General features: G+C 48.0%; 7 protein-coding genes across 19 annotated transcripts; 4 read left to right on the top strand and 3 right to left on the bottom strand.

Annotated features, from left to right (window-relative positions):
* The first annotated feature begins 38 nt into the window (after positions 1-38).
* LOC121404509 (flocculation protein FLO11-like) lies at positions 39-7787 on the top strand. Its single transcript, XM_041594156.1, has 8 exons — positions 39-70; positions 1621-1989; positions 2491-2637; positions 2815-2880; positions 3058-3204; positions 6298-6780; positions 6814-6947; positions 7017-7787. The coding sequence occupies exons 1-8, from the start codon at positions 39-41 to the stop codon at positions 7712-7714; spliced, it is 2076 nt and encodes a 691-aa protein (XP_041450090.1). The 3' UTR covers positions 7715-7787.
* Positions 7788-9139: 1352 nt separating this feature from the next.
* Positions 9140-16827, top strand: LOC111073144 (uncharacterized PE-PGRS family protein PE_PGRS54). 12 transcript variants are annotated; one of them, XM_041594118.1, is made up of 10 exons: positions 9140-9202; positions 10410-10545; positions 10777-10853; positions 10915-11018; positions 11081-11227; positions 11284-12429; positions 13609-14970; positions 15025-15574; positions 15632-15757; positions 15817-16827. In XM_041594118.1, exons 2-10 carry the CDS (start codon positions 10474-10476, stop codon positions 16586-16588), a joined length of 4356 nt encoding a protein of 1451 aa, XP_041450052.1. In that variant the 5' UTR covers positions 9140-9202; positions 10410-10473; the 3' UTR covers positions 16589-16827. The 12 variants fall into 12 exon arrangements, with proteins under 12 accessions (XP_041450052.1, XP_041450045.1, XP_041450044.1 ...); XM_041594111.1 differs by having other exon boundaries at positions 11284-12654; positions 13132-14970; XM_041594110.1 differs by having other exon boundaries at positions 11284-12699; positions 13177-14970.
* LOC111073173 lies at positions 16794-17474 on the bottom strand. Of its 2 annotated transcripts, none has more exons than XM_022365367.2 (2): positions 17368-17474; positions 16794-17310 (listed from the first exon to the last, which is right to left on the bottom strand). In XM_022365367.2, coding segments are annotated over exons 1-2 (375 nt in total). In that variant the 5' UTR covers positions 17369-17474; the 3' UTR covers positions 16794-16936. The 2 variants fall into 2 exon arrangements, with proteins under 2 accessions (XP_022221059.2, XP_022221060.1); XM_022365368.2 differs by having other exon boundaries at positions 16794-17286; positions 17368-17468.
* A 688-nt stretch (positions 17475-18162) lies between these two features.
* Positions 18163-19174, top strand: LOC111073171. Its single transcript, XM_022365365.2, has 3 exons — positions 18163-18207; positions 18267-18346; positions 18401-19174. Coding segments are annotated over exons 1-3 (759 nt in total). The 5' UTR covers positions 18163-18206; the 3' UTR covers positions 19079-19174.
* On the bottom strand, positions 19117-21568 carry LOC111073154. Its single transcript, XM_022365345.2, has 2 exons — positions 21482-21568; positions 19117-21414 (listed from the first exon to the last, which is right to left on the bottom strand). Exons 1-2 carry the CDS (start codon positions 21486-21488, stop codon positions 19175-19177), a joined length of 2247 nt encoding a protein of 748 aa, XP_022221037.2. The 5' UTR covers positions 21489-21568; the 3' UTR covers positions 19117-19174.
* Positions 21569-22710: 1142 nt separating this feature from the next.
* Positions 22711-23795, top strand: LOC111073167 (probable chitinase 10). The gene is made up of 2 exons (XM_022365359.2): positions 22711-22783; positions 22860-23795. The coding sequence occupies exons 1-2, from the start codon at positions 22718-22720 to the stop codon at positions 23655-23657; spliced, it is 864 nt and encodes a 287-aa protein (XP_022221051.2). The 5' UTR covers positions 22711-22717; the 3' UTR covers positions 23658-23795.
* A 159-nt stretch (positions 23796-23954) lies between these two features.
* On the bottom strand, positions 23955-25843 carry LOC111073158 (tenascin). The gene is given in 2 exon segments (XM_022365348.2): positions 23955-25705; positions 25760-25843. Coding segments are annotated over 2 exon segments (1785 nt in total). The 5' UTR covers positions 25827-25843; the 3' UTR covers positions 23955-23987.
* Between the last annotated feature and the right edge of the window lie 219 nt (positions 25844-26062).

Genomic DNA, 26062 nt, shown 5'->3' with positions numbered 1-26062 from the left:
CTTAAAAAGTGACCAAGTGCAAGTAAATAAAATTCAATATGAATCACAGTCGGACAGAGACAATAAATTTGTGCATAAAAGAACTACTAAAACATTAACATCGGCACCTGACGAGAGCACAACAGCCCAAAATAGTACTTCTCCATCTGAAATAAGCACCACAGCTGAGGATTCGACTTTAAGACCTGAGAAAACCACCACAGCGGATGATCCAACTTCTGCTCCTGAGGAAAACACCAGAGCAGAGGACGATGCTACTTCTGATCCAGAAATAAGCACGACTGCTGAGGATTCGACTGCTGAAACTGAAGAGAGCACCACAGCAGAGGAAGATACTACTCCTGATCCAGAAATAAGCACGACTGCTGCGGATTCGACTGCTGAAACTGAAGAGAGCACCACAGCAGAGGAAGATACTACTCCTGATCCAGAAATAAGCACGACTGCTGCGGATTCGACTGCTGCTACTGAAGAGAGCACCACAGCAGAGGAAGATACTACTCCTGATCCAGAAATAAGCACGACTGCTGCGGATTCGACTGCTGAAACTGAAGAGAGCACCACAGCAGAGGAAGATACTACTCCTGATCCAGAAATAAGCACGACTGCTGAGGATTCGACTGCTGCTACTGAAGAGAGCACCACAGCAGAGGAAGATACTACTCCTGATCCAGAAATAAGCACGACTGCTGCGGATTCGACTGCTGAAACTGAAGAGAGCACCACACCAGAGGAAGATACTACTCCTGATCCAGAAATAAGCACGACTGCTGCGGATTCGACTGCTGCTACTGAAGAGAGCACCACAGCAGAGGAAGATACTACTCCTGATCCAGAAATAAGCACGACTGCTGCGGATTCGACTGCTGAAACTGAAGAGAGCACCACAGCAGAGGAAGATACTACTCCTGATCCAGAAATAAGCACGACTGCTGCGGATTCGACTGCTGCTACTGAAGAGAGCACGACAGCAGAGGAAGATACTACTCCTGATCCAGAAATAAGCACGACTGCTGCGGATTCGACTGCTGAAACTGAAGAGAGCACCACAGCAGAGGAAGATACTACTCCTGATCACGAAATAAGCACGACTGCTGAGGATTCGACTGCTGATACTGAAGAGAGCACCACAGCAGAGGAAGATACTACTCCTGATCCCGAAATAAGCACGACTTCTGAGGATTCGACTGCTGCTACTGAAGAGAGCACCACAGCAGAGGACGATACTACTCCTGATCCCGAAATAAGCACGACTGCTGAGGATTCGACTGCTGATACTGAAGAGAGCACCACAACAGAGGAAGATACTACTCCTGATCCCGAAATAAGCACGACTGCTGAGGATTCGACTGCTGCTACTGAAGAGAGCACCACAGCAGAGGAAGATACTACTCCTGATCCCGAAATAAGCACGACTGCTGAGGATTCGACTGCTGCTACTGAAGAGAGCACCACAGCAGAGGACGATACTACTCCTGATCCCGAAATAAGCACGACTGCTGAGGATTCGACTGCTGCTACTGAAGAGAGCACCACAGCAGAGGAAGATACTACTCCTGATCCCGAAATAAGCACGACTGCTGAGGATTCGACTGCTGCTACTGAAGAGAGCACCACAGCAGAGGAAGATACTACTCCTGATCCCGAAATAAGCACGACTGCTGAGGATTCGACTGCTGCTACTGAAGAGAGCACCACAACGGAGGAAGATACTACTCCTGATCCAGAAATAAGCACCACGGCTGAGGATTCGACTGCTGTTACTGAAGAGAGCACCACAGCAGAGGAAGATACTACTCCTGATCCAGAAATAAGCACCCCTGCTGAGGATTCGACTGCTGCAACTGAAGAGAGCACCACAGCAGAGGAAGATACTACTCCTGATCCCGAAATAAGCACGACTGCTGAGGATTCGACTGCTGCTACTGAAGAGAGCACCACAACGGAGGAAGATACTACTCCTGATCCAGAAATAAGCACGACTGCTGACGATTCGACTGCTGCTACTGAAGAGAGCACCACAGCAGAGGAAGATACTACTCCTGATCCAGAAATAAGCACGACTGCTGACGATTCGACTGCTGCAACTGAAGAGAGCACCACAGCAGAGGAAGATACTACTCCTGATCCAGAAATAAGCACCACGGCTGAGGATTCGACTGCTGCAACTGAAGAGAGCACCACAGCAGAGGAAGATACTACTCCTGATCCAGAAATAAGCACCCCTGCTGAGGATTCGACTGCTGCTACTGAAGAGAGCACCACAGCAGAGGACGATACTACACCTGATCCCGAAATAAGCACGACTGCTGACGATTCGACTGCTGCTACTGAAGAGAGCACCACAGCAGAGGAAGATACTACTCCTGATCCAGAAATAAGCACCACGGCTGAGGATTCGACTGCTGCAACTGAAGAGAGCACCACAGCAGAGGACGATACTACACCTGATCCAGAAATAAGCACGACTGCTGACGATTCGACTGCTGCAACTGAAGAGAGCACCACAGCAGAGGAAGATACTACTCCTGATCCAGAAATAAGCACGACTGCTGAGGATTCGACTGCTGCTACTGAAGAGAGCACCACAGCAGAGGACGATACTACACCTGATCCCGAAATAAGCACGACTGCTGACGATTCGACTGCTGCAACTGAAGAGAGCACCACAGCAGAGGAAGATACTACTCCTGATCCCGAAATAAGCACCCCTGCTGAGGATTCGACTGCTGCTACTGAAGAGAGCACCACAGCAGAGGACGATACTACACCTGATCCAGAAATAAGCACGACTGCTGACGATTCGACTGCTGCAACTGAAGAGAGCACCACAGCAGAGGAAGATACTACTCCTGATCCAGAAATAAGCACGACTGCTGAGGATTCGACTGCTGCTACTGAAGAGAGCACCACAGCAGAGGACGATACTACACCTGATCCCGAAATAAGCACGACTGCTGACGATTCGACTGCTGCAACTGAAGAGAGCACCACAGCAGAGGAAGATACTACTCCTGATCCAGAAATAAGCACCCCTGCTGAGGATTCGACTGCTGCAACTGAAGAGAGCACCACAGCAGAGGAAGATACTACTCCTGATCCAGAAATAAGCACCACGGCTGAGGATTCGACTGCTGCAACTGAAGAGAGCACCACAGCAGAGGAAGATACTACTCCTGATCCAGAAATAAGCACGACTGCTGACGATTCGACTGCTGCTACTGAAGAGAGCACCACAGCAGAGGAAGATACTACTCCTGATCCAGAAATAAGCACCACTGCTGAGGATTCGACTGCTGCAACTGAAGAGAGCACCACAGCAGAGGAAGATACTACTCCTGATCCAGAAATAAGCACGACTGCTGACGATTCGACTGCTGCTACTGAAGAGAGCACCACAGCAGAGGAAGATACTACTCCTGATCCAGAAATAAGCACCCCTGCTGAGGATTCGACTGCTGCTACTGAAGAGAGCACCACAGCAGAGGACGATACTACTCCTGATCCAGAAATAAGCACGACTGCTGACGATTCGACTGCTGCAACTGAAGAGAGCACCACAGCAGAGGAAGATACTACTCCTGATCCCGAAATAAGCACGACTGCTGAGGATTCGACTGCTGCTACTGAAGAGAGCACCACAGCAGAGGAAGATACTACTCCTGATCCAGAAATAAGCACCCCTGCTGAGGATTCGACTGCTGCAACTGAAGAGAGCACCACAGCAGAGGACGATACTACTCCTGATCCAGAAATAAGCACGACTGCTGACGATTCGACTGCTGCTACTGAAGAGAGCACCACAGCAGAGGAAGATACTACTCCTGATCCCGAAATAAGCACCCCTGCTGAGGATTCGACTGCTGCAACTGAAGAGAGCACCACAGCAGAAGACGATACTACTCCTGATCCAGAAATAAGCACGACTGCTGAGGATTCGACTGCTGCTACTGAAGAGAGCACCACAACGGAGGAAGATACTACTCCTGATTCAGAAATAAGCACGACTGCTGAGGATTCGACTGCTGCAACTGAAGAGAGCACCACAGCAGAGGAAGATACTACTCCTGATCCAGAAATAAGCACGACTGCTGAGGATTCGACTGCTGCTACTGAAGAGAGCACAACAGCAGAGGAAGATACTACTCCTGATTCAGAAATAAGCACGACTGCTGAGGATTCGACTGCTGCTACTGAAGAGAGCACCACAACGGAGGAAGATACTACTCCTGATCCAGAAATAAGCACGACTGCTGAGGATTCGACTGCTGCTACTGAAGAGAGCACAACAGCAGAGGAAGATACTACTCCTGATCCAGAAATAAGCACCCCTGCTGAGGATTCGACTGCTGTTACTGAAGAGAGCACCACAGCAGAGGAAGATACTACTCCTGATCCAGAAATAAGCACCACGGCTGAGGATTCGACTGCTGCAACTGAAGAGAGCACCACAGCAGAGGAAGATACTACTCCTGATTCAGAAATAAGCACGACTGCTGAGGATTCGACTGCTGCTACTGAAGAGAGCACCACAACGGAGGAAGATACTACTCCTGATTCAGAAATAAGCACGACTGCTGAGGATTCGACTGCTGCAACTGAAGAGAGCACCACAGCAGAGGAAGATACTACTCCTGATCCAGAAATAAGCACGACTGCTGAGGATTCGACTGCTGCTACTGAAGAGAGCACAACAGCAGAGGAAGATACTACTCCTGATCCAGAAATAAGCACGACTGCTGAGGATTCGACTGCTGCTACTGAAGAGAGCACCACAACGGAGGAAGATACTACTCCTGATCCAGAAATAAGCACCACGGCTGAGGATTCGACTGCTGCAACTGAAGAGAGCACCACAGCAGAGGAAGATACTACTCCTGATCCAGAAATAAGCACCCCTGCTGAGGATTCGACTGCTGTTACTGAAGAGAGCACCACAGCAGAGGACGATACTACACCTGATCCCGAAATAAGCACGACTGCTGACGATTCGACTGCTGCAACTGAAGAGAGCACCACAGCAGAGGAAGATACTACTCCTGATCCCGAAATAAGCACGACTGCTGAGGATTCGACTGCTGCAACTGAAGAGAGCACCACAACGGAGGAAGATACTACTCCTGATCCAGAAATAAGCACGACTGCTGAGGATTCGACTGCTGCTACTGAAGAGAGCACCACAGCAGAGGAAGATACTACTCCTGATCCAGAAATAAGCACCACGGCTGAGGATTCGACTGCTGCAACTGAAGAGAGCACCACAGCAGAGGAAGATACTACTCCTGATCCAGAAATAAGCACGACTGCTGACGATTCGACTGCTGCTACTGAAGAGAGCACCACAGCAGAGGAAGATACTACTCCTGATCCAGAAATAAGCACCCCTGCTGAGGATTCGACTGCTGCAACTGAAGAGAGCACCACAGCAGAGGACGATACTACTCCTGATCCAGAAATAAGCACGACTGCTGACGATTCGACTGCTGCAACTGAAGAGAGCACCACAGCAGAGGACGATACTACTCCTGATCCAGAAATAAGCACGACTGCTGAGGATTCGACTGCTGATACTGAAGAGAGCACCACAACGGAGGAAGATACTACTCCTGATCCAGAAATAAGCACCACTGCTGAGGATTCGACTGCTGCAACTGAAGAGAGCACCACAGCAGAGGAAGATACTACTCCTGATCCAGAAATAAGCACGACTGCTGACGATTCGACTGCTGCTACTGAAGAGAGCACCACAGCAGAGGAAGATACTACTCCTGATCCAGAAATAAGCACCCCTGCTGAGGATTCGACTGCTGCAACTGAAGAGAGCACCACAGCAGAGGACGATACTACTCCTGATCCAGAAATAAGCACGACTGCTGACGATTCGACTGCTGCTACTGAAGAGAGCACCACAGCAGAGGAAGATACTACTCCTGATCCCGAAATAAGCACCCCTGCTGAGGATTCGACTGCTGCAACTGAAGAGAGCACCACAGCAGAAGACGATACTACTCCTGATCCAGAAATAAGCACGACTGCTGAGGATTCGACTGCTGCTACTGAAGAGAGCACCACAACGGAGGAAGATACTACTCCTGATTCAGAAATAAGCACGACTGCTGACGATTCGACTGCTGCTACTGAAGAGAGCACCACAGCAGAGGAAGATACTACTCCTGATCCAGAAATAAGCACGACTGCTGAGGATTCGACTGCTGCTACTGAAGAGAGCACCACAACGGAGGACGATACTACTTCTAATCCAGAAATAAGCACGACTGCTGAGGATTCGACTGCTGCTACTGAAGAGAGCACCACAACGGAGGAAGATACTACTCCTGATCCAGAAATAAGCACGACTGCTGAGGATTCGACTGCTGCTACTGAAGAGAGCACCACAACGGAGGACGATACTACTTCTAATCCAGAAATAAGCACGACTGCTGAGGATTCGACTGCTGCTACTGAAGAGAGCACCACAACGGAGGACGATACTACTTCTAATCCAGAAATAAGCACGACTGCTGAGGATTCGACTGCTGCTACTGAAGAGAGCACCACAGCAGAGGAAGATACTACTCCTGATCCAGAAATAAGCACGACTGCTGAGGATTCGACTGTTGCTACTGAAGAGAGCACCACAACGGAGGACGATACTACTTCTAATCCAGAAATAAGCACGACTGCTGAGGATTCGACTGCTGTTACTGAAGAGAGCACCACAGCAGAGGAAGATACTACTCCTGATCCAGAAATAAGCACGACTGCTGAGGATTCGACTGCTGCTACTGAAGAGAGCACCACAACGGAGGAAGATACTACTCCTGATCCAGAAATAAGCACCACTGCTGAGGATTCGACTGCTGCTACTGAAGAGAGCACCACAGCAGAGGAAGATACTACTCCTGATCCTGGGGATTCGACTTCTGCTCCTGTAGAGAGCACCTCTGGTAAGGACGATACTTCTTCTCCTCCTGAAATAAGCACCACAGCTTAAGATTTGACTTTTTTAATTTTAGAGAGTACCTCAGATGAGGTAGATTCGACAACTGGCCTCGCCAGCTCATCCCCATCGGATTCAACATCCGAGCCAGCGATAACAAGTCCTTATTCCACTGAGACGACTTTGTCTGGAACTGGATCGACGTCTAGCCCGGCGACGTCACCTTCTCCTTTACCGCCGATGTCATGTGCCAGTGGGGCTCAATACTTGCCTCATCCATCGGATTGCCATAAATTTATACAGTGTAGCAACGGACATGAGAATATCATGAATTGTGCAGATGGTCTCTTCTGGAATTATCAGAATTTATACTGTGGCTATGATGACAGCGGTTGCTACAACAATAGTGGAAATGTTGCTCCCGATAAAAAGATATGCAAGAAGGGGATAGATTTTCTGGCACATCCAACCGATTGTACGAAGTATATCCAGTGCAGCAATGGCCAACCAATAGTCCAAAACTGTCCCAAGCCTTTGTATTGGAATCCCGGCATGAAAGTATGCGATTGGTCCAGTAGCTCCTGTAAAACTCAGCAACAAAAGAATGAAACTATATCTTGTGCAATGGGTATGAATTTCGACGTTTTCCCAAACGACTGTGCAAAATTTATTAAGTGTTTCGGTGAGCGTGGCGTATTAATGAGCTGTAATTCTGGACTGTTCTGGAACCCTGTAAAGGAAGTATGCGAAAAATCCCAGCGGTTTTGCCAGTAATGTGCTTGAACAGTTACTCGTATAATATTATTATTTCTTGGTAAATTTTGTTTTAATTGAATTTTAATTACAGTTTTAATTGAAATAAAGAAAAATATACCAAGATGAGTAGCCGATTTTGCTTTTTTTTTTGGTGTTGTTGGCATTTTTTATGGATGGAAATTAAATTTAGTTCAACATTGGAAAACATATGTTTATGGTCTGGAAGATCCCACATTATTTACAATAAAAAAACCCAAAGCTTACTTATACGAGTAGATGCAATTTGTTTGGTTAAATTTGAGTACGTCATCACTGATCAGTCTTATCGAAATTGAAAGTGCCTCGGACCATCAAGGAAAACTAACAGTCTGATCGTCTACAGAGTGTGTACGTGTAGATGCTCTCAATAGATCTCATTTTTGGTTGCATGCAAATTTAGTTCAATAGGCCTACGCAATTTGTTGCTGTGCTTTTTATTAATATTATTTTGTGTTGATCTTATCAAACTGGGCTTCAATTAAAAATATTATTAGCCTTGAAACATACCCCATACAGTGGATGGGGGTATAAAAATGCTATTTAATGCTTGAGTTCAATTCAAACACATGGCTTTTTAGAAGCTTTCAGCAGATAAGGGAAACTCGAGCTCAGGATTGATGCTGTGGGACTGGAGGGGAGGGGCCTGATCTATAAATAGATATGACGATGGACTGTCTAACCAGAGAGCTAACGCAAATTTTTGGTCCCAAAGGTTATCAAAACAAATTACTTCCGCCGGATTCCGCTTTGTAGAACAGTTCCTTGGGAACTCGAGGCCCAAAGTAATTAAGACAGATACTACAAGAGAGAAAAAGAGAGAGAGAGACACCCGAGCGTGAATGGCAAATGAGCCGAAGAAGGGACACACTTGAAAATAGTATATCCAAAAGATACACAATTGGATATCTTTATATGCTAATAAATGCCAGCACATTTCCTTAAAATGGGTCAAAAGTCTCCCCCAGCCGTTGGCGAAGACGATGATGTTGTAATGCCCCTTCCAGAGATACACTCGATGGAGGGTGTCGCGGGTCGCGGTCTCTCCAGTCCCGTACTCAGCAAAGCCAAGTGATCGATTGACACGATCAAACTGTTGATATGTAATGGAATAGACATAGACACTTCAATGAATGGCACTGGCGACGAGCACAGAGCTCTAAGTGGCCTGGCCTGTGTCTCTGTGTGGTTGTGTGTGGTGTGGTGTGGTGCGGCGTTGTTATGTGTATGCGATAGGGCAGATACTCGAACCAGACTTCTGTGGTTGTGTGAGTCCTACATAAATATTCATGCTGCTGGCTAAATGCAAATGTATTGGAAATTGCTCGCCTTCAATGAATTTGAGTTCTACTCAAGCTCTAGAGTTTTGATGCTCGGACAGCCCAACGTTATTCGCAATCCAGCAGTTGTCGCGTTCGGAAGCAGATCGGAACATTCCCCTTGGAACCCTATTAGCACACAGGCGAAGAAGTATGTGAAATGATAGAAAAACAGTCAAATGAAGGACGATAAGTGAATACAAAACAAATAAATGAAATCACATTGAAGTTGGAAAAAGGATTATAACCAAATGGTGTCGGATACATGGTCCATCGCCGTATATCTTTTGACTTCTGTTTCTTGCCAGAATAAATATTAGCAGGTTTATACAACTTAAGGATTTGTGATGTGAAAATTGAAAAAATCCCTAACATTGTGATATTAAACATTAAGAATTTCAATAATGAATGTTCCAGGGATATTAAGGACCTACCGATGGACCTTGCTCAAGTGACTTGAACATTATTAAGACCCATCAACAAATGTTAATGAGTGAACTTTCTGAAGAGATAGTGTACATAGATAGTGTAGTGCATGATAGAGATAGAATTTGTGTTCTACTCAAGCTCTCAAGCTCGGACAGCCCAACGTTATTCGCAATCCAGCAGTTGTCGCGTTCGGAAGCAGATCGGAATATTCCCATTGGAATCCTATTAGCATACATTTGAAGTAGTATGTGATATGGAAGAAACACAGTCGAAGGACGAAACAAGTGAACCAAATAATAAATTAAATCATATTAAAGTGGGGAAAAAGGATCAAAACAAAGACATGGTCCATCTCCATACATCTCTTGACTTTATATGTTTCTTAATAGAATATATATTAACAGCTAAAAAAATAAAAGATCGATTTAAGCTGTTAACATTTAAACAAAAAATTAAATCAATTACAAGTCTGGATCTTCCAGAGCTATTAAGACCCTAATGATGGCTAAAGTGACTTGAAAATTATTAAGATCCATTATAAATTTCAATAAGTGATATTTCAGAAATGAAAATGGCTATATTTAACATAAATTGATCAGAACCATTAATCAAATAATATTTATAAATGTTTTATAAATATGCATAGTTCAAATATTATAGTCTTATGTACGAGTTCACGCACATTCACCAAAATGAAATTGAAAGTCATTAGCTTGTGTGATTACATCATGCCTAAAACGGAAATTGAGCCCAAGATCAATTGTTTTTTTTTTTTATAATACTTTTTTTGGCATCTAATAGAATCGTGTGTCCCCATTCGAAAGAGAAGAGATAACCCCTCGGATGGGAGGGAACATAAACTAATATTAACGAGCATGTGTGCTGTCCAATCAAATGTGTTGATAATACAATTAAATTTCATCTTACAGTTTGCTGGTTGTGTTCAGTCGACGTCGACACGTTTCAATTGGATTCGAAATTAGATTTATTGAAATGCTGCCCTTTCGCTGGGGCCTGCTACTAGGCGTCGTGGTGCTCATAGCGAGCGCCAATGGAGCGGCTATCGTAAGTGTCAAAATTGTTAATGAAACCAAAGAGCTTGAGCTCGTGACTGTGGCTGTGTGCGTGGTTCAATGTAAATGAACTCGTTCCAATAGTAAGCGATAAGACCCAATTTGACCAAGGTCAGTTTTAGACACAGAATGAAATAAGGAATGGACTCAGTACTCGCCTGAATGACTCGTGATAAAGCTGACATTAGCATTGAACTTAATAAGTTTGTTCAATCACTTACAGGATCAATCGTCGCAGAACGAAGATGAACTCTCTGGCCTGGCTGATTTGGAGCGATCAAAGAGAAGCGGCAGAGGCTAGTAAGTAGGATACAAGCAGATCAGACTTATATAATCAAAATAAATCATTTAAACCTACCAGTGCACGAGGGCAGACGCAGTCGCAGTATTTGAACTTTGGTAAACCCGAAGAGGACGGCAAGGCCGAAGCAGAGGCTACCGAAAGCGGCTCGCGCTCTGTAGTCTGTAAGTGATACATAAATCTAAATTAATGGAACGAGTGTAATGGATTTCTGATCCCTTCTTAGCTGGTAGTCACGGTATGGGGCAGGCCCAGAGTCAGTTCTCTGCGGGAGATTGCAGCGGCTGTTCCGGCTATCAAACTGGCAGCTCACTTGATGGAAGTGGAGGCCTTATCGGAAGACCTGATGCTATCATTAGTCTACCAGGAGCAGGTTAGTCATTCCGAACCATATTGCGTTTGTGGTATCTGAAGGAATTACTTATTTAGATGCTGTGAGCGGACAGCCTGGTTTTGGTAGTCAACCTGGTGCTGGAAGTCAAATTGGTGGAATGCCTGATATTGGAGGATATCCAGCAATCAGTGGTGGGCAACAAGGAATCGGGCCTTTTCCCAGCGACGGGCAGGTAGGACCCGGCGGCGCAGGTTCCGGATACGGAACCCAACCAGGAGCTGGTGGACAGACTGGTATCAATGGTATCAGTATCAGTCAACCTGGCGTTCCAGGTCAACCCGGATACGGAACTCAGCCAGGAGCTGGTGGACAGACTGGTGTCGATGGTGATCAACCCGGATTTGGCAGTCAACCTGGCGTTCCAGGTCAACCCGGATACGGAACTCAGCCAGGAGCTGGTGGACAGACTGGTATCGGTGGAGGACAGCCCGGATTTGGTAGTCAACCTGGCATTGGCAGTCAACCCGGATACGGAACCCAGCCAGGAGCTGGTGGACAGACTGGTATCGGTGGTGGACAGACTGGTATCGGTGGAGGACAGCCCGGATTTGGCAGTCAACCTGGCATTAGCAGTCAACCCGGATACGGAACACAACAAGGATCTGGTGGTCAACCCAGCGTTGGAGGTCAACCCGGATACGGAACCCAGCCAGGAGTAGGAAGTCAGACTGGTATCGGTGGAGGACAGCCTGGATTTAGTAGTCAACCTGGAGTTGGAGGTCAACCCGGATACGGAACCCAGCCAGGAGCTGGTGGACAGACTGGTGTCGATGGTGATCAACCCGGATTTGGCAGTCAACCTGGCGTTCCAGGTCAACCCGGATACGGAACTCAGCCAGGAGCTGGTGGACAGACTGGTATCGGTGGAGGACAGCCCGGATTTGGTAGTCAACCTGGCATTGGCAGTCAACCCGGATACGGAACCCAGCCAGGAGCTGGTGGACAGACTGGTATCGGTGGAGGACAGCCCGGATTTGGCAGTCAACCTGGCATTGGCAGTCAACCCGGATACGGAACACAACAAGGATCTGGTGGACAGCCCGGATTTGGACGTCAACCTGGCTTTGTAGGCCAACCTGGAGTTGGGGGTCAACCCGGATACGGAACTCAACCAGGCGTAGGAAGTCAGACAGGTATCGGTGGAGGACAGCCCGGATTTGGCAGTCAACCTGGCGTTGGAGGTCAACCCGGATACGGAACTCAGCCAGGAGTAGGAAGTCAGACTGCTATCGGTGGAGCACAGCCCGGCTTTGGCGGTCAACCTGGCGTTGGAGGTCAACCCGGCTACGGAACTCAGCCAGGCGTAGGATACGGAACTCCGCAAGGAGTTGGTGGTCAACCTGGCGTTGGAGGTCAACCCGGATACGGATTTCAGCCAGGAGCTGGTGGTCAATCCAGCGTTGGAGGTCAACCCGGATACGGAACTCAGCCAGGAGTAGGAAGTCAGACTGGTATCGGTGGAGGACAGCCCGGATTTGACAGTCAAACTGCCGTTGGAGGTCAACCCGGATACGGAACACAACAAGGATCTGGTGGTCAACCCAGCGGTGGAGGTCAACCCGGATACGGAACCCAGCCAGGAGTAGGAAGTCAGACTGGTATCGGTGGAGCACAGCCCGGCTTTGGCGGTCAACCTGGCGTTGGAGGTCAACCCGGATACGGAACACAACAAGGATCTGGTGGTCAACCCAGCGGTGGAGGTCAACCCGGATACGGAACCCAGCCAGGAGTAGGAAGTCAGACTGGTATCGGTGGAGCACAGCCCGGCTTTGGCGGTCAACCTGGCGTTGGAGGTCAACCCGGATACGGAACTCAGCCAGGAGCTGGTGGACAGCCCGGATTTGGACGTCAACCTGGCGTTGTAGGCCAACCTGGAGTTGGGGGTCAACCCGGATACGGAACTCAGCCAGGAGTAGGAAGTCAGACTGGTATCGGTGGAGGACAGCCCGGATTTGGTAGTCAACCTGGCGTTGGCAGTCAACCCGGATACGGATTTCAGCCAGGAGCTGGTGGTCAATCCAGCGTTGGTGGTCAACCCGGATACGGAACTCAGCCAGGAGTAGGAAGTCAGACTGGTATCGGTGGAGGACAGCCCGGATTTGACAGTCAAACTGCCGTTGGAGGTCAACCCGGATACGGAACACAACAAGGATCTGGTGGTCAACCCAGCGGTGGAGGTCAACCCGGATACGGAACCCAGCCAGGAGTAGGAAGTCAGACTGGTATCGGTGGAGCACAGCCCGGCTTTGGCGGTCAACCTGGCGTTGGAGGTCAACCCGGATACGGAACTCAGCCAGGAGCTGGTGGACAGCCCGGATTTGGACGTCAACCTGGCGTTGTAGGCCAACCTGGAGTTGGGGGTCAACCCGGATACGGAACTCAGCCAGGAGTAGGAAGTCAGACTGGTATCGGTGGAGCACAGCCCGGCTTTGGCGGTCAACCTGGAGTTGGAGGTCAACCCGGATACGGAACTCAGCCAGGAGTAGGAAGTCAGACTGGTATCGGTGGAGCACAGCCCGGCTTTGGCGGTCAACCTGGAGTTGGAAGTCAACCCGGATACGGAACTCAGCCAGGAGCTGGTGGACATCCCGGATTTGGACGTCAACCTGGCGTTGTAGGCCAACCTGGAGTTGGGGGTCAACCCGGATACGGAACTCAACCAGGCGTAGGAAGTCAGACAGGTATCGGTGGAGGACAGCCCGTATTTGGTAGTCAACCTGGAGTTGGAGGTCAACCCGGATACGGAACCCAGCCAGGAGTTGGTGGACATACAGTCATCAGTGGTGTGCAGCCCGGATTTGGCAGTCAACCCGGACAGGGAGTCATCGGTGGAGACCAGTCCGGATTTGCACGTCAACCCGGATACGGAACTCAGCCAGGAGTAGGAAGTCAGACTGGTATCGGTGGAGGACAGCCCGGATTTGGCAGTCAACCTGGCGTTGGAGTTCAACCCGGCTACGGTACACAGCCAGGCGTAGGATACGGAACTCCGCAAGGAGTTGGTGGTCAACCAGGCGTTGGAGGTCAACCCGGATACGGAACTCAGCCAGGCGTAGGAAGTCAGACTGGTATCGGTGGAGGACAGCCCGGATTGGGTCGTCAACCTGGAGTTGGAAGTCAACCCGGATACGGAACTCAGCCAGGAGCTGGTGGACAGCCCGGATTTGGCAGTCAACCTGGCGTTGGAGGTCAACCCGGATACGGAACTCAGCCTGGAGTAGGAAGTCAGACTGGTATCGGAGGAGCACAGCTCGGATTTGGCGGTCAACCTGGAGTTGGAGGTCAACCCGGATACGGAACCCAGCCAGGAGTTGGTGGTCAACCTAGCGCTGGACGTCAACCCGGATACGGAACTCAGCCAGGAGCTGGTGGACAGCCCGGATTTGGCAGTCAACCTGGCGTTGGAGGTCAACCCGGATACGGAACTCAGCTAGGAGTAGGAGGTCAGACTGGTATCGGTGGAGCACAACCCGGATTTGGCGGTCAACCTGGCGTTGGAGGTCAACCCGGATACGGAAGTCAGCCAGCCGTAGGAAGTCAGACTGGTATCGGTGCTGGACAGCCCAGACAACACGGTTATGGAGTCCAACAGCCCGGAGAAGGAGGATCGCAGTTTGGTGGAAGGCAACCAGGAACCGGCGGTACTTCAGACGGTCAAATAGGTGCTCCAGGACGCTATACAGCTGGAGCTGGTGTCACTCCTACTGGTGGTGCTGGTGTTGGTAAGTCTTGAAAAGTCAGTACACTGATAAAAAAAGATAACTTGCGAATTTAAGGTGCGCCAGGTGCTGTTTCTGGTGGAGCTGATGATACATTCTCTCAAGCGGCGTCCACGATTGGCAACGGCCAGGCATCTGCCAGTGCCGAGGGCAAAAAGAATGGAGGCACGGCTAAGACCCAAGTGTCCGGCACATACAGTACGGGTGGTTCTTTCAGCGCCAGTGCAATGACTTCCGATGCAGATCGGGCTGCCAGCGCCCAGGTTACTGGCAATGCTGATGGCGCTATGAGCCAGTCCCAGGGCTCCGGAGGACCGGCACAGTCCCAGGCTCAAGTGCAGGTAAACAACAAGGATGGAGGCACCAAGGCTTCATCACAGAGTGGAGGTCTGATTCACCAGAGCCAGAGTGAGGTGCAGGCCAACGATAAGGGTGGCTTGGCCGATGCCCAGTCCAGTGGACCCGGTCAGACATCTTCCCAAGCTCAAATCGGCTTCCGTCCTGGTCAGGATACCAGCTCAGCAGCGGCACCAGGCGGCGGTACGGCTTCGGCGCAATCGGGCAGCCATTCTGGTCAAAGCCAGTCCCAGATCCAAGGAACGTCCAGGTAATAACAGAGTGAGGCTCCAAAGACACCAGCATTCTAAACGACTTCCATTTTCAGCTTTGGTGTATCATATCATGGCGCTGCACAGTCCGCGTCAGGAACTAAGGAGCAGGTGGACACCTATCGGGAGCAGAATAGAGAGCTCTTCAATACCATCAGCCAGTTTGGCAATAGTGGCAATGCGTGGGTACACCCAGATGGAAATTTTCGGAGCATTTCATTAAATTATTGTTCAATTTCAGTGTTACGGATCGTGCTGATGCCGTCTATAGTGGCCCAGCACTCACGTCTGAATCCGATTCAATACCCGAGCTGCAGCTGAAGTCTACAAAGACGAGCAAAGAGGAGCCCGAGAAGGTCGATAAAAAGCCAGATCAGTCGGAGCCAGTCCAATACGACGATGAGGAAGAGGATGAATACGACGAGGATGAGTACTACAACGAGAAGCCTGTCAAACTAGAGGAGGGTCCAAAGGCACCCAGCAAGATTAGTGCTGCGGAGTCCACACCTCATCCACAGACCTATACCCAGTCGTCTCCCACGCAGAAGCAGCAGGCCGTAGTGGCCCCATTGCCAGCGGAAAAGTATCAGCTGGTGCAGAAACAGAATGGTCTCGTCAATAGCTACACGGAATCAACCACCGAGTCCGTGCCCAGTGGGTTCCGCGGCACGGTGAACGTTCAAAAGAAGTTCCACACCAAGTCGCTCGAGCTGCACAATACCGAGAAGAAGCTCGAGATCAGTGCCGACACTGACTCCGATGCCTCGAGTGCACCCACTCCTGGCAGCAAAGCGCCTCGCGCCCCAGACAGCTATGTAACAGTCACCAAGTCGGTGACTGGCAGCATGGACAATAGCAAGAACCCACCGCAGGATAACAAGAACTTCCAGTCCACGTACTACACCAAGTCCTCGACCTGCGGATACTTCACCTTCTCATGTAACATTGTCTACGGTGCGAATGGACGCAGCAAGATCTGTCGCCCAAAGGCCCCAGCCAACGGCAAGTGCTAAGGGAGAAGGAGAGAGCCAATAACCCCACCCACCCAACAATATAGTAGATCAGTTCCCAAGGGGCTCAATTGTATAACATTGTATAACTGGCACCAAAAAACACCCACATATTTGTATTTTTATGCAGCAAGTTCATAAGCATTTAAGTGTTTTTTGCAAGTAATTTTAGCATCTTACTGCCATTTCTTAAATATTTCATAGGCTCTGCAATTGTAATTAATATTTAATAAAAGTCATAAGAAAACAGAAAGTATCCCGAAACATTTTTAAAAATAATAATTGAAAAATATGGGGCTTGCATTTGATTTTTGTTATTGCAAGACAATCTATTAACTATTTTGAAAACAATTAGACACACTTTTTGTCGCAGGTGAGAAGTTTCGAGTTCCAGAAGAGATACTGTGGACAGTTCTTCACAAAGGGAAGATAGTCGCATTGTATGAAGCGTGTACAGTCACCAGGATATGGAATTAGTTGTCCAAGTTTCTCTGCACATGTGACTGATAGGTTGTCGGTTGCGGTGGCGGAACAACCTGACAGGGACTGTGTGCCACATTGCTGCAGTTGTGCGTTCCAGTGAAGGTCCGGAGGGCAGCTTAGCACGCGCGTCTCGTAGAACCGATTGCAGTCGCTTTGAAAGGGCTCTCTAGTCATAGCCTGTGTGTGAAACAACACAGAACTCAACACGATCAGAGCTCCTAAAAGCAAAACTTGTATATCCACTGACATAGTATATTAATAGTGTTGTGGGGGAAAATGTTTATAATCAATAAATATACTTCTCAAGGAGATGCGGACAATCCACGGCCTGCCGTATATCTGAACTGCTAACCAACTGTTTTGGTTTTTATATCGATGTACAGGCGAGCCTCTCCTTATGACACTCCAGTATATGAGTGCGGGGTATTGACATGGCGCAGTGATAAACGCTCAGCAATTGTACACACCAATTAATGTAATTATTAGCTTTAGCGAGAGGGAAGCACTTCCGACCACACAAAGTTCTCAAGAGGGTATGTACCCTGATCGGCATAAGTTCTGGGGTATGTTGCGTTCGTGTATACCACCATAAGCCATCGTTACAAAGTGGAATTTTTTGCAATGCGACTCAGCCATGTCATGCCCATCTTTCTGTTCGTTTCTTTGCCATCTGGTCTCTCAATTTTAAACACAGCTGTAAGAAATACCAGTATATAAACACATTAATAAGCCCTCAAACTCTAGCTACCTTATAATAATTATCTTGATTAGCTGAATATAAAACTCACTTCGAATCAGTTTCACTTGTACGAGTGTCGTCTGGCCTTGGAATGATAAACTTGTCCGGTTAAGTGGTTGCCAAGTCCATATCAGCAAATAGAATTGAATTTTCCCTTACAGCAGATTTATTTTCTTGGTATGGATAAATAAATGTCAAGAAGTTCAAGGGATTTCAAGAGTGATTCCCTAGAAATGTTTCTCATAATACTCAAATAAACTCGCAAATAAAGAACGCTGTGGGATAAATAATATTGAAGTATTTGCCACAGATAAGGTGCCACAATGTTTTGTATAAAAGACGGTGCAGCCGAAAGGTGGGCATCATACCTTTATTGAGCCATCGCTGGAGGGAATCAATAGTAAGTTAAATACATTACAAATCAATACAATACCCATCTACCTTCCTGTCTTGTAACAGTGATGCGCGCCTCTGTTTTTGCCCGTGGGGTCTTTGTAGCAGTGCTTGTCGCTGTGGGTGCCGGGGCGTATAATGATGTGGTAAGTACTCTACATCAGTATCTTCATCCGATCTTAAATCTTTGTTTTGCGTAGCCCATCAATGCTGACACGTCCATTACCATGGGACAATGTCCAGCCTATGACGATCCCAGCCGTGTTGTGATGCTGCCATTCCCCAGTGACTGCCGCAAGTACTTTACCTGCCTCCGAGGCCATTCCTACCTGCAGCAGTGTCCGGACAACTTGTTTTGGAGCCAGCGTAACTACCGTTGCGATTACCGAGAGTACTCCGACTGCCATGCCCCGGACACAGAGGGTTGGGTGGAATACAGCGCCTATCCTGGAGACTGCAGTCGCTTCTACGAGAAGCGGGTCCTTCGCTGTGCCAATAACTATCTATTTAATCCGCGTAGTCAGAGCTGCGAGCATTCTCAGTACGTCGGCAGCTGCGAGTCTCTGCCACCTTGGAACAGCGTGCCACCAACCGATCCCAATTATCCCATGATCCCATCTATAGTGCCCACTGCTGCCACTCCACCGCCAATAGCCTCCTGGCCTGCTCCAGAGCCGGACTACAATGCCCCGATCGATGCACAGTCGCTGTGCAGGAATAGCGTCCCAAATTCATATATTCCGTTTCCCGGGGACTGCCACAAGTTTATCCACTGTGGCCCAACGGCCACTATGCTGAATTGCCCGGCTGACTTGTTCTGGAACCCCAGTATGGTTTCCTGCACTGCCTCCAGCAGTGGATGCCAGATATTCCACTAAAACTGAAACCAAAACGAGGTTTATGTCACGGGATTGATTCGAAAACCCGTTTTATTTTGCATATTCAATAAATGCACATTAAATATTTCATCAAGATTACCAAATGTATCTTGCAATTGCCTTAAGGGACTGCCAGATCAAGCTCTTTGGGATTTGATTAGTATTGGCCAATGCATGGGGGCTGCAACAGGCCAGCTGGGATTCCATGCAGGCTAGATTGGTGGGACTTAACTCTTCCCCATCTGCACACGCATAGCCCACTGGAATGGGATCTTGGCAAACTATGTACTTGCTGCAATTTCCGGGATAGGAAACCAGGGAGCCTTCGGGTTGATCTGCGCATAAGCTACCCTGTGCTGGAGTCCCAACAGTTGTGGTGCTAGAGGGAAGCGGTGTGGTTGTAGCTGGGATCGAACAATTCGCAAACCACGGAGCCATGCACCGTTCGAGCGATGCACTGAACTCTTGCCCGTCTTCACAGTCATAGACGATGGGTGAAGGTCGGACGCATTGTATGAACTTGCTGCAGTCGGTGGGATAGGGAACAAGTTTACCATTAGGCATTCCCTCGCAGGGATCTGTAGCTTCTGTAGTCGGGGTACTTGGGGTACTGAGAGTCGTTGGGTAGCCGGTTGTAGCTGGAACTGATGTAGTTGAGTCGTAGTCCCATTGACAGGCATCCGGGGATACATCGGGACCACAATGTCCTGCGAATGGGTCGAAAAACTCCCCACTTCCACACACGCCCATCATATAAACGACATCGTTCACGCAGCGTATAAACCACTGGCAATTATCTGGAAACGGCAAGGTGTGGCCCGGTTTGTTGAGGCACACCGTCGGACTTGGGGTTGGTGTGGTATGGCTGGGCGATAAAGTTGTCGTCTCTCTTTTTGGGCAGTCACTCAGCTGCCACTCGACGCATTGCTGCAGTGCCTCGTTGAAGTAGTATCCGTCCGTGCAGTAAAAGGCAATAGGAACCGGGCTAGCACATACTATGTATTTGCTGCAATCTTCGGGATAGGAAGCGTAATGACCGTCGCTCTGGCCTGAGCAGATTTCATTAATTGGCAGACTCGAGGTTGTGTCTTGAGTCTGAATGGTGGTCCAACTAGTAGAATATGTGGTGGATGGAGTGGTGGATTGACTGGCAGTTGATTCAGTAGCGATTCCGTGCTCCGTGCAGGCTGTAGGTGAAACCTCGGGGCCGCAATTGCCCGTTTGAGGATCATACCAGGCGTTGTAAATGCAATTCGCTATGCTGTAGCTCCCGTCCCCCATGCAGAGGATATACTGCTGGCAGTTCGTCACTAGTGGGTAAGAGTAGCCCAGCTTCTGATCGGCGCAAAGATCGTCCCAGCTTTGGGTAGTTTGAGCGGTTGTGCTTGTCGTTAATGAGTCGCAGCACGCTGTGGGCGATACATTTGGTCCGCAATCGCCAGTATTCGGATCGAACCATGCATTCACTGGACACTTGGCGATCGCGGATTGACCACCGCCCATACACAGAACGTACTGTTGGCAGTCTGATTCCAAAGAAAATGTGACGCCCAGCTCCTGGTCAGCACATAGGTCCTTCTGGTCTAGGGTGGTTGGAGGCAGTGTGATGGGCGTTGTAGATGTTGTCACTTCGCGGCAAGCTTCTGTTGGGACCTCTGGCCCACAATGGCCAGTGTACGGGTTGTACCAATTGTCAACAGGACAGGGAAGGACTATGAATGAGTTGTTGCCAAAGCAGTAGTAATACTGCTGGCAGTTTTCCCGGTACGGAAAGCATGTTCCCTGCTTCTGACCGACACAGTCGTTGAATGGCCCCTCAGTAGTCGTCGATTGGTCAGCGTAACACAAGACTTCATTTGGAAAGTCACAGATGCGAAGGGCTGGATTGAATAGCATCTGGCCCGGGCACTGGTCCACTTCCCCATGCTCGTCCACACACACGATGAACTGGTTGCACGCACTCTCGGACGAAAGGAGAGTACGGTTTGGTTGGCCAACGCACGGATCTGCTTCGGAGCTCGGAGGGGTTGGGTACGGCGATTCCGTGCAATCAACGGCTTCCGGTGTATCGCAAATACGCAAAAGATCATTGAAGAGCTTTCCGTGCGGGCAGTTCTCCAATTCAGCACATGTCTCGGTGCACGAAATGTAGGCGCTGCAGTCGTAGGGATATTCATAGTTTCCGACGGGCCGCGACACACAAAAGGCAGAGTCCACTTCTGGTGGAAAAAGGCAGTCCTTTATCGTATTACCAGAAGTTTGGTAAGAAGATGGGGAGCCATCGCAGACGGTTGTCAAAAGGTAAGCGATGAACGTATACCATTTCCAGTCTAAAACTAAAATGAGAAGAAAATAAGAAATTTAAAATATTTTCAATTTTACCATATTGTATGAAACCCTTACCTTTCATTTTATATGAGTTTTATTTTTCGCTAATCGGTTTGAACTTGAATTTATTCTCGTAAATTCACATGTGTTTATGGTCCCACGGTTCAAAAATTACTAAACTGAATTTTTTGGCAATTCTTATTCAAAATAAACAGATAGTCGCCTGCCAATCATATCAGCCGTATGTCCGTTTCGTCGATAATGACTAATTCAAGTTGATAAGGGTTTAGTAGGAGCTCTAAGAAATCAAAACAGAATGCGTATCTTGGTCAAGGAAACAGACAACAGGTTCCAAATATTCAGTGATTGCTGATGGCTACTATCGCTCAGCTCGTATTTTCCTATAGGCTGTACTATAAGCTAGATAGTGCAAGACAATTAACAATTAACAATGAAACGATGATAACGATGAAAGACAATATAAGTAAGTAGCTATGAACAGGGAACATCCCTTCGATAGAGAGTAAAGTGGAAAGGGGACAAAACAAACAGCGTCTCATCGGTAAAGGTGCCTACTTTTAGGCAAGCATCGATATTTATTTTAGGAATATATAAAACCAACGCAGCGCTTCTCCTCTTGGATATTTATCAGTTGAAGCTGTGAAAATATACTAGAAAATTATCGAATATTCATTTAATGAACTTATCTTTTAGCTTTGGTCCATTGTCCGTTCAGAATCCATTGATGAAGCTTTGCGCCGCTCAAACTTAAAGGTTTGGTTCGTTCCCCCTTGAAATTATCCTGCAGGAAGTGCACCCAATAAAGCTTCCTCTTTCGTTCACAATTAAATACAATTTAATCAGTTGAGTTAAAAAGGAATCAACTTTTGAATTCAGATCTCACCCCTCGTGTATTATTTATTTATTTTTAACTTTTACGAAAGGCCGCTGACACTTAATCTACTGGATCGAAATTTCTGAAAATTTTTGTGAAATTCATAGGAAATTCTGGGCGTAGATTTGTGTGTGTAAAGTGTATGTATGTATGTATATGTGTAGACATGTGCATACGAGTGGGTATGTGTTTATCAGACGTTACATATGTTCTTTATGAACCTCCTTATCAATTCTTAGTAACGAAATATACGAGTAGATAGCGAATGAGTACTCGAGAATTTATCAGATTTCTTTGATATTATCAAAGGGAGAACAGTTTACTTATTGGCACTGCATGCAAATTTTCATTCAATGTGAGTGTATAAAAACGATGTACCATGAATGGAAAAGTTCAGTTCGATAGCGATACGCAATATGAAGCTCCTAGGACTACTTTGGACCCTTTGCGTTCTACATAAAACATCTCTGGCTCGACTTCAAGTGGGTACCAGTGGCACCGAAAGCCATGAATAGATTAATATGATTAAAGAACTAACTAATTATTATGACTTCAAAGGACGGTTTCTCGTTTAAGACATCCATATGTGATGGTAAGAACGGGGGCCTTTTGCCCATGTATGGAACGTGTAGGGGCTATTATGTGTGTCTTGATGGGAGCGCTGTAATTGGATCCTGCGACGGTAGCACTTTGTTTAATCCCAAAACTTTACATTGCGATGATGCCATAGACGTGGACTGCATATTCGAGACCAAGCTAAATGATTACAGCGATGGATCGAGCTCGGCCAGTGAGGAGGATGAGGAGCCACCGAAAATCGATATTCCACCCACGCGGCGACCGTCAAAGCAGCAGAGACCGAGACCTGTGGCACAACAAACTTTGGACACATTTATCAGCAGAGTGTGCGCTGGTAAGAAGGATGGTGTGACCCTGGCAAAAGAAGGCTCTTGCAGTGAGTACTTTGTGTGCGAGTCAAAGCAGCCGCATCTTCGCGTCTGTCCCAGCAATCAGCATTTTAGTCCCACTCGTCGGATCTGTATGAAGCCGAGAGACGCCAAGTGCCTGGTGAGCCAGGAAGATCGTCGCCTAGAGGAACCAGCCACATCCGCCGGGGTCTGCCCCGAGGAAAAGGAGAACTCTTTGGTTGCCCATCAGAAAGATTGTGGAAAGTTTTTACTCTGCAGCAATATGATGTTCCTGGAAATGGATTGTCCCACAGGCCTACATTTTAATTCCAAAACGTTGCGGTGCGACTATCCCAAGATTGCAAATTGTCAGGTGAAGCAAACAGGAAATAAAGCTGCTTCAAAGAAAAAAAATTCAGCACGTAAACCCAAAAATCGTCCCTTGTAACAATTTCATGCAAATAAAATAAATTTCGTATATGTAAGTCATCACATATTTTCATACTACGGATAATCTATTCCTATCTCCTCATAGCATGCACGTCGATAAGGCCAAAGCTCGACAATTACTGTTAGCTTAATAGAAAATAAAAAACAGAAAGAGAAGCTCCAAATATTGAGCAAGAGCTAAAAAAAATACTACGAAATCCGTAATCCTCTTTTTAACGGTCCCCAAATGCTGAAAATAATTTTGTACTGAAACTGGGATCGGGTCATTAATTTCAACCTACAATATTAACTGATATGCGCTGTCAAAAATATATGTTTATTGAATTATTTAGCAATTCACATTTGCGGGCCAATCGCAGACCTTGTACTGCGGATTGTATATCAAACCAGCGCTGCAGCTGAGCTCCACCTCACACTCGCACTGGCAGACCACATAGGCGTTGCTACACGTATTGCTGGCATCGCCGAACATGGTTCCGTCCCTCTTGCCAACACAACGACCCTGGCTTTCGCATGCGATGCCAGATGGTCCGGCATTAGGACCGCTGGGTGGCGCAGACCCGTCCTCACATTGCACATTCTCAGGGAAGTCACAGCCAAGCGTGATATTGTTGAACTGCAGGTTATTCGGACACCTTTGCTCATATTTGATGCCATTGACACACTGAATGAAGGCAGAACAATTATTATCTACAGGCCCCATCCAATTGTCGGGCTTATCGCAGCACTCTGGGTCGCAGACTTTGCTGATGCACACGCCTTCGGTGTCCAAAACACACTGCTTCTGTGTGACATTGAAGTAGTTCAAGTCTGGACACTTTCTAGCAACCAAGCTTCCATGGATACACTCCAAGTATCCAGCGCAGTCAGCGGGATTCACGCCCTGTTCTCCCTCTGTGCAGGTGGAGTTTCCATTGCACTCTCCATTGTCCCTTTGGCACTCGGACTTAAGCGCGTTCCAGTAGTCTCCGCTGCCACACGATTTGGATACGAACTTTCCACCGGAGCAGACTTTATATTTGGTACAGTCTGCGGAGTCCGCATCAGTGCTTCCCTCCTCACAGCCAACGCACACTCCGTTTTCGTCAATAACGCACATTCCCAGAGTGACGTTAAAGTACGAATTATCGGCACACTTCTGACTCACAAGGTTTCCTTGGATACAGTCCCAATATCCAGCGCAGTCTGTGGGATCCGCCTCCAGTTCTCCCTCTGCGGTGGAGTTTCCATGCACTCTCCATCCTTGGATTCCAGTAGTCTCCGATGCCACACGTTGGATACGAACTTTCCCGAGCAGACTTTATATTTGGTCAGTCTGGGAGTCCGCATCAGTGCTTCCCTCTTCACAGCCAACGCACACTCCGTTTTCGTCAATAACGCACATTCCCAGAGTGACGTTAAAGTACGAATTATCGGCACACTTCTGACTCACAAGGTTTCCTTGGATACAGTCCCAATATCCAGCGCAGTCTGTGGGATCCGCCTCCAGTTCTCCCTCTGTGCAGGTGGAGTTTCCATTGCACTCTCCATTGTCCCTTTGGCACTCGGACTTAAGCGCGTTCCAGTAGTCTCCGATGCCACACGATTTGGATACGAACTTTCCACCGGAGCAGACTTTATATTTGGTACAGTCTGCGGAGTCCGCATCAGTGCTTCCCTCCTCACAGCCAACGCACACTCCGTTTTCGTCAATAACGCACATTCCCAGAGTGACGTTAAAGTACGAATTATCGGCACACTTCTGACTCACAAAGATTCCATTCACACACTCGAGATATGCTGCGCAGTCTGCAGGATTCTCTTTCAATTCCCCTTCGGTACAAGTCGGGGTCTCGCCGCAGCTGCACTCGCCGTTATCTGTTTCACACTTGCCGGAAGCCCAGTTCCACCAGTCACCAGGGTCACAAGATTTCTGAACGAACTTGCCGGTGCAGCAGACATAGTACTTGGTGCAATCATCCTCGTCGATCTTTATCTCGCCATCTTTGCAGCATTCTGCATTCAGTGATCCAACGAGAACCGAAAGCGTAAGGCACAGGAAAAAGGCTGCAATCAAAGAACAATGAGAAAACTTTTCTCTATCAGTGGGAGCGAACTTACCGAGCTGTATATGTGTTGGTTGAGACATCTTTTCACCACGCATATTGAACGTGTACTGAAGAGCCATCGGTCCATGTCGGCTTTTATATTTTCGGGCAATTAAAATAATTAAATGTCTTTTCCTGGCACCCGGAGATGATAGTGTGAGACCACTCTTGATTTTATCAGCGCATTCGGTATTCATACGAGCAGAGGATGTTGTCACTATTTATAACAGTGTCAGTTACGTTTTCCGTTTGAGAAAAGCAGAAGGAGGTGCGGGGCCCGCAATCGAGGTGCGCTCGAGGAAGTTGTTGACTCTGA

Source organism: Drosophila obscura, unplaced genomic scaffold (genome assembly GCF_018151105.1).
Source record: "Drosophila obscura isolate BZ-5 IFL unplaced genomic scaffold, ASM1815110v1 contig_208, whole genome shotgun sequence".
In the NCBI taxonomy this organism is placed as follows: Eukaryota; Metazoa; Arthropoda; class Insecta; order Diptera; family Drosophilidae; genus Drosophila; species Drosophila obscura.
Note: the sequence above shows the minus strand (reverse complement) of the source record. Positions and strands in the feature narration are given on the sequence as shown.

Coding starts and splice junctions, on each gene's coding strand:
- LOC111073171 (XM_022365365.2), top strand. Junction 18,347..18,400: donor CCGGGGCGTATAATGATGTG/GTAAGTACTCTA, acceptor TGTTTTGCGTAG/CCCATCAATGCTGACACGTC.
- LOC121404509 (XM_041594156.1), top strand. CDS start 39: ATGAATCACAGTCGGACAGAGACAATAAATTT. Junction 1,990..2,490: donor GAAATAAGCACGACTGCTGA/CGATTCGACTGC, acceptor TTCGACTGCTGC/AACTGAAGAGAGCACCACAG. Junction 2,638..2,814: donor GAAATAAGCACGACTGCTGA/CGATTCGACTGC, acceptor TTCGACTGCTGC/AACTGAAGAGAGCACCACAG.
- LOC111073167 (XM_022365359.2), top strand. CDS start 22,718: ATGAAGCTCCTAGGACTACTTTGGACCCTTTGCGTTCTACATAAAACA. Junction 22,784..22,859: donor CATCTCTGGCTCGACTTCAA/GTGGGTACCAGT, acceptor ATGACTTCAAAG/GACGGTTTCTCGTTTAAGAC.
- LOC111073144 (XM_041594107.1), top strand. CDS start 10,474: ATGCTGCCCTTTCGCTGGGGCCTGCTACTAGGCGTCGTGGTGCTCATA. Junction 15,575..15,631: donor CAGATCCAAGGAACGTCCAG/GTAATAACAGAG, acceptor TTCCATTTTCAG/CTTTGGTGTATCATATCATG. Junction 15,758..15,816: donor TTTGGCAATAGTGGCAATGC/GTGGGTACACCC, acceptor GTTCAATTTCAG/TGTTACGGATCGTGCTGATG.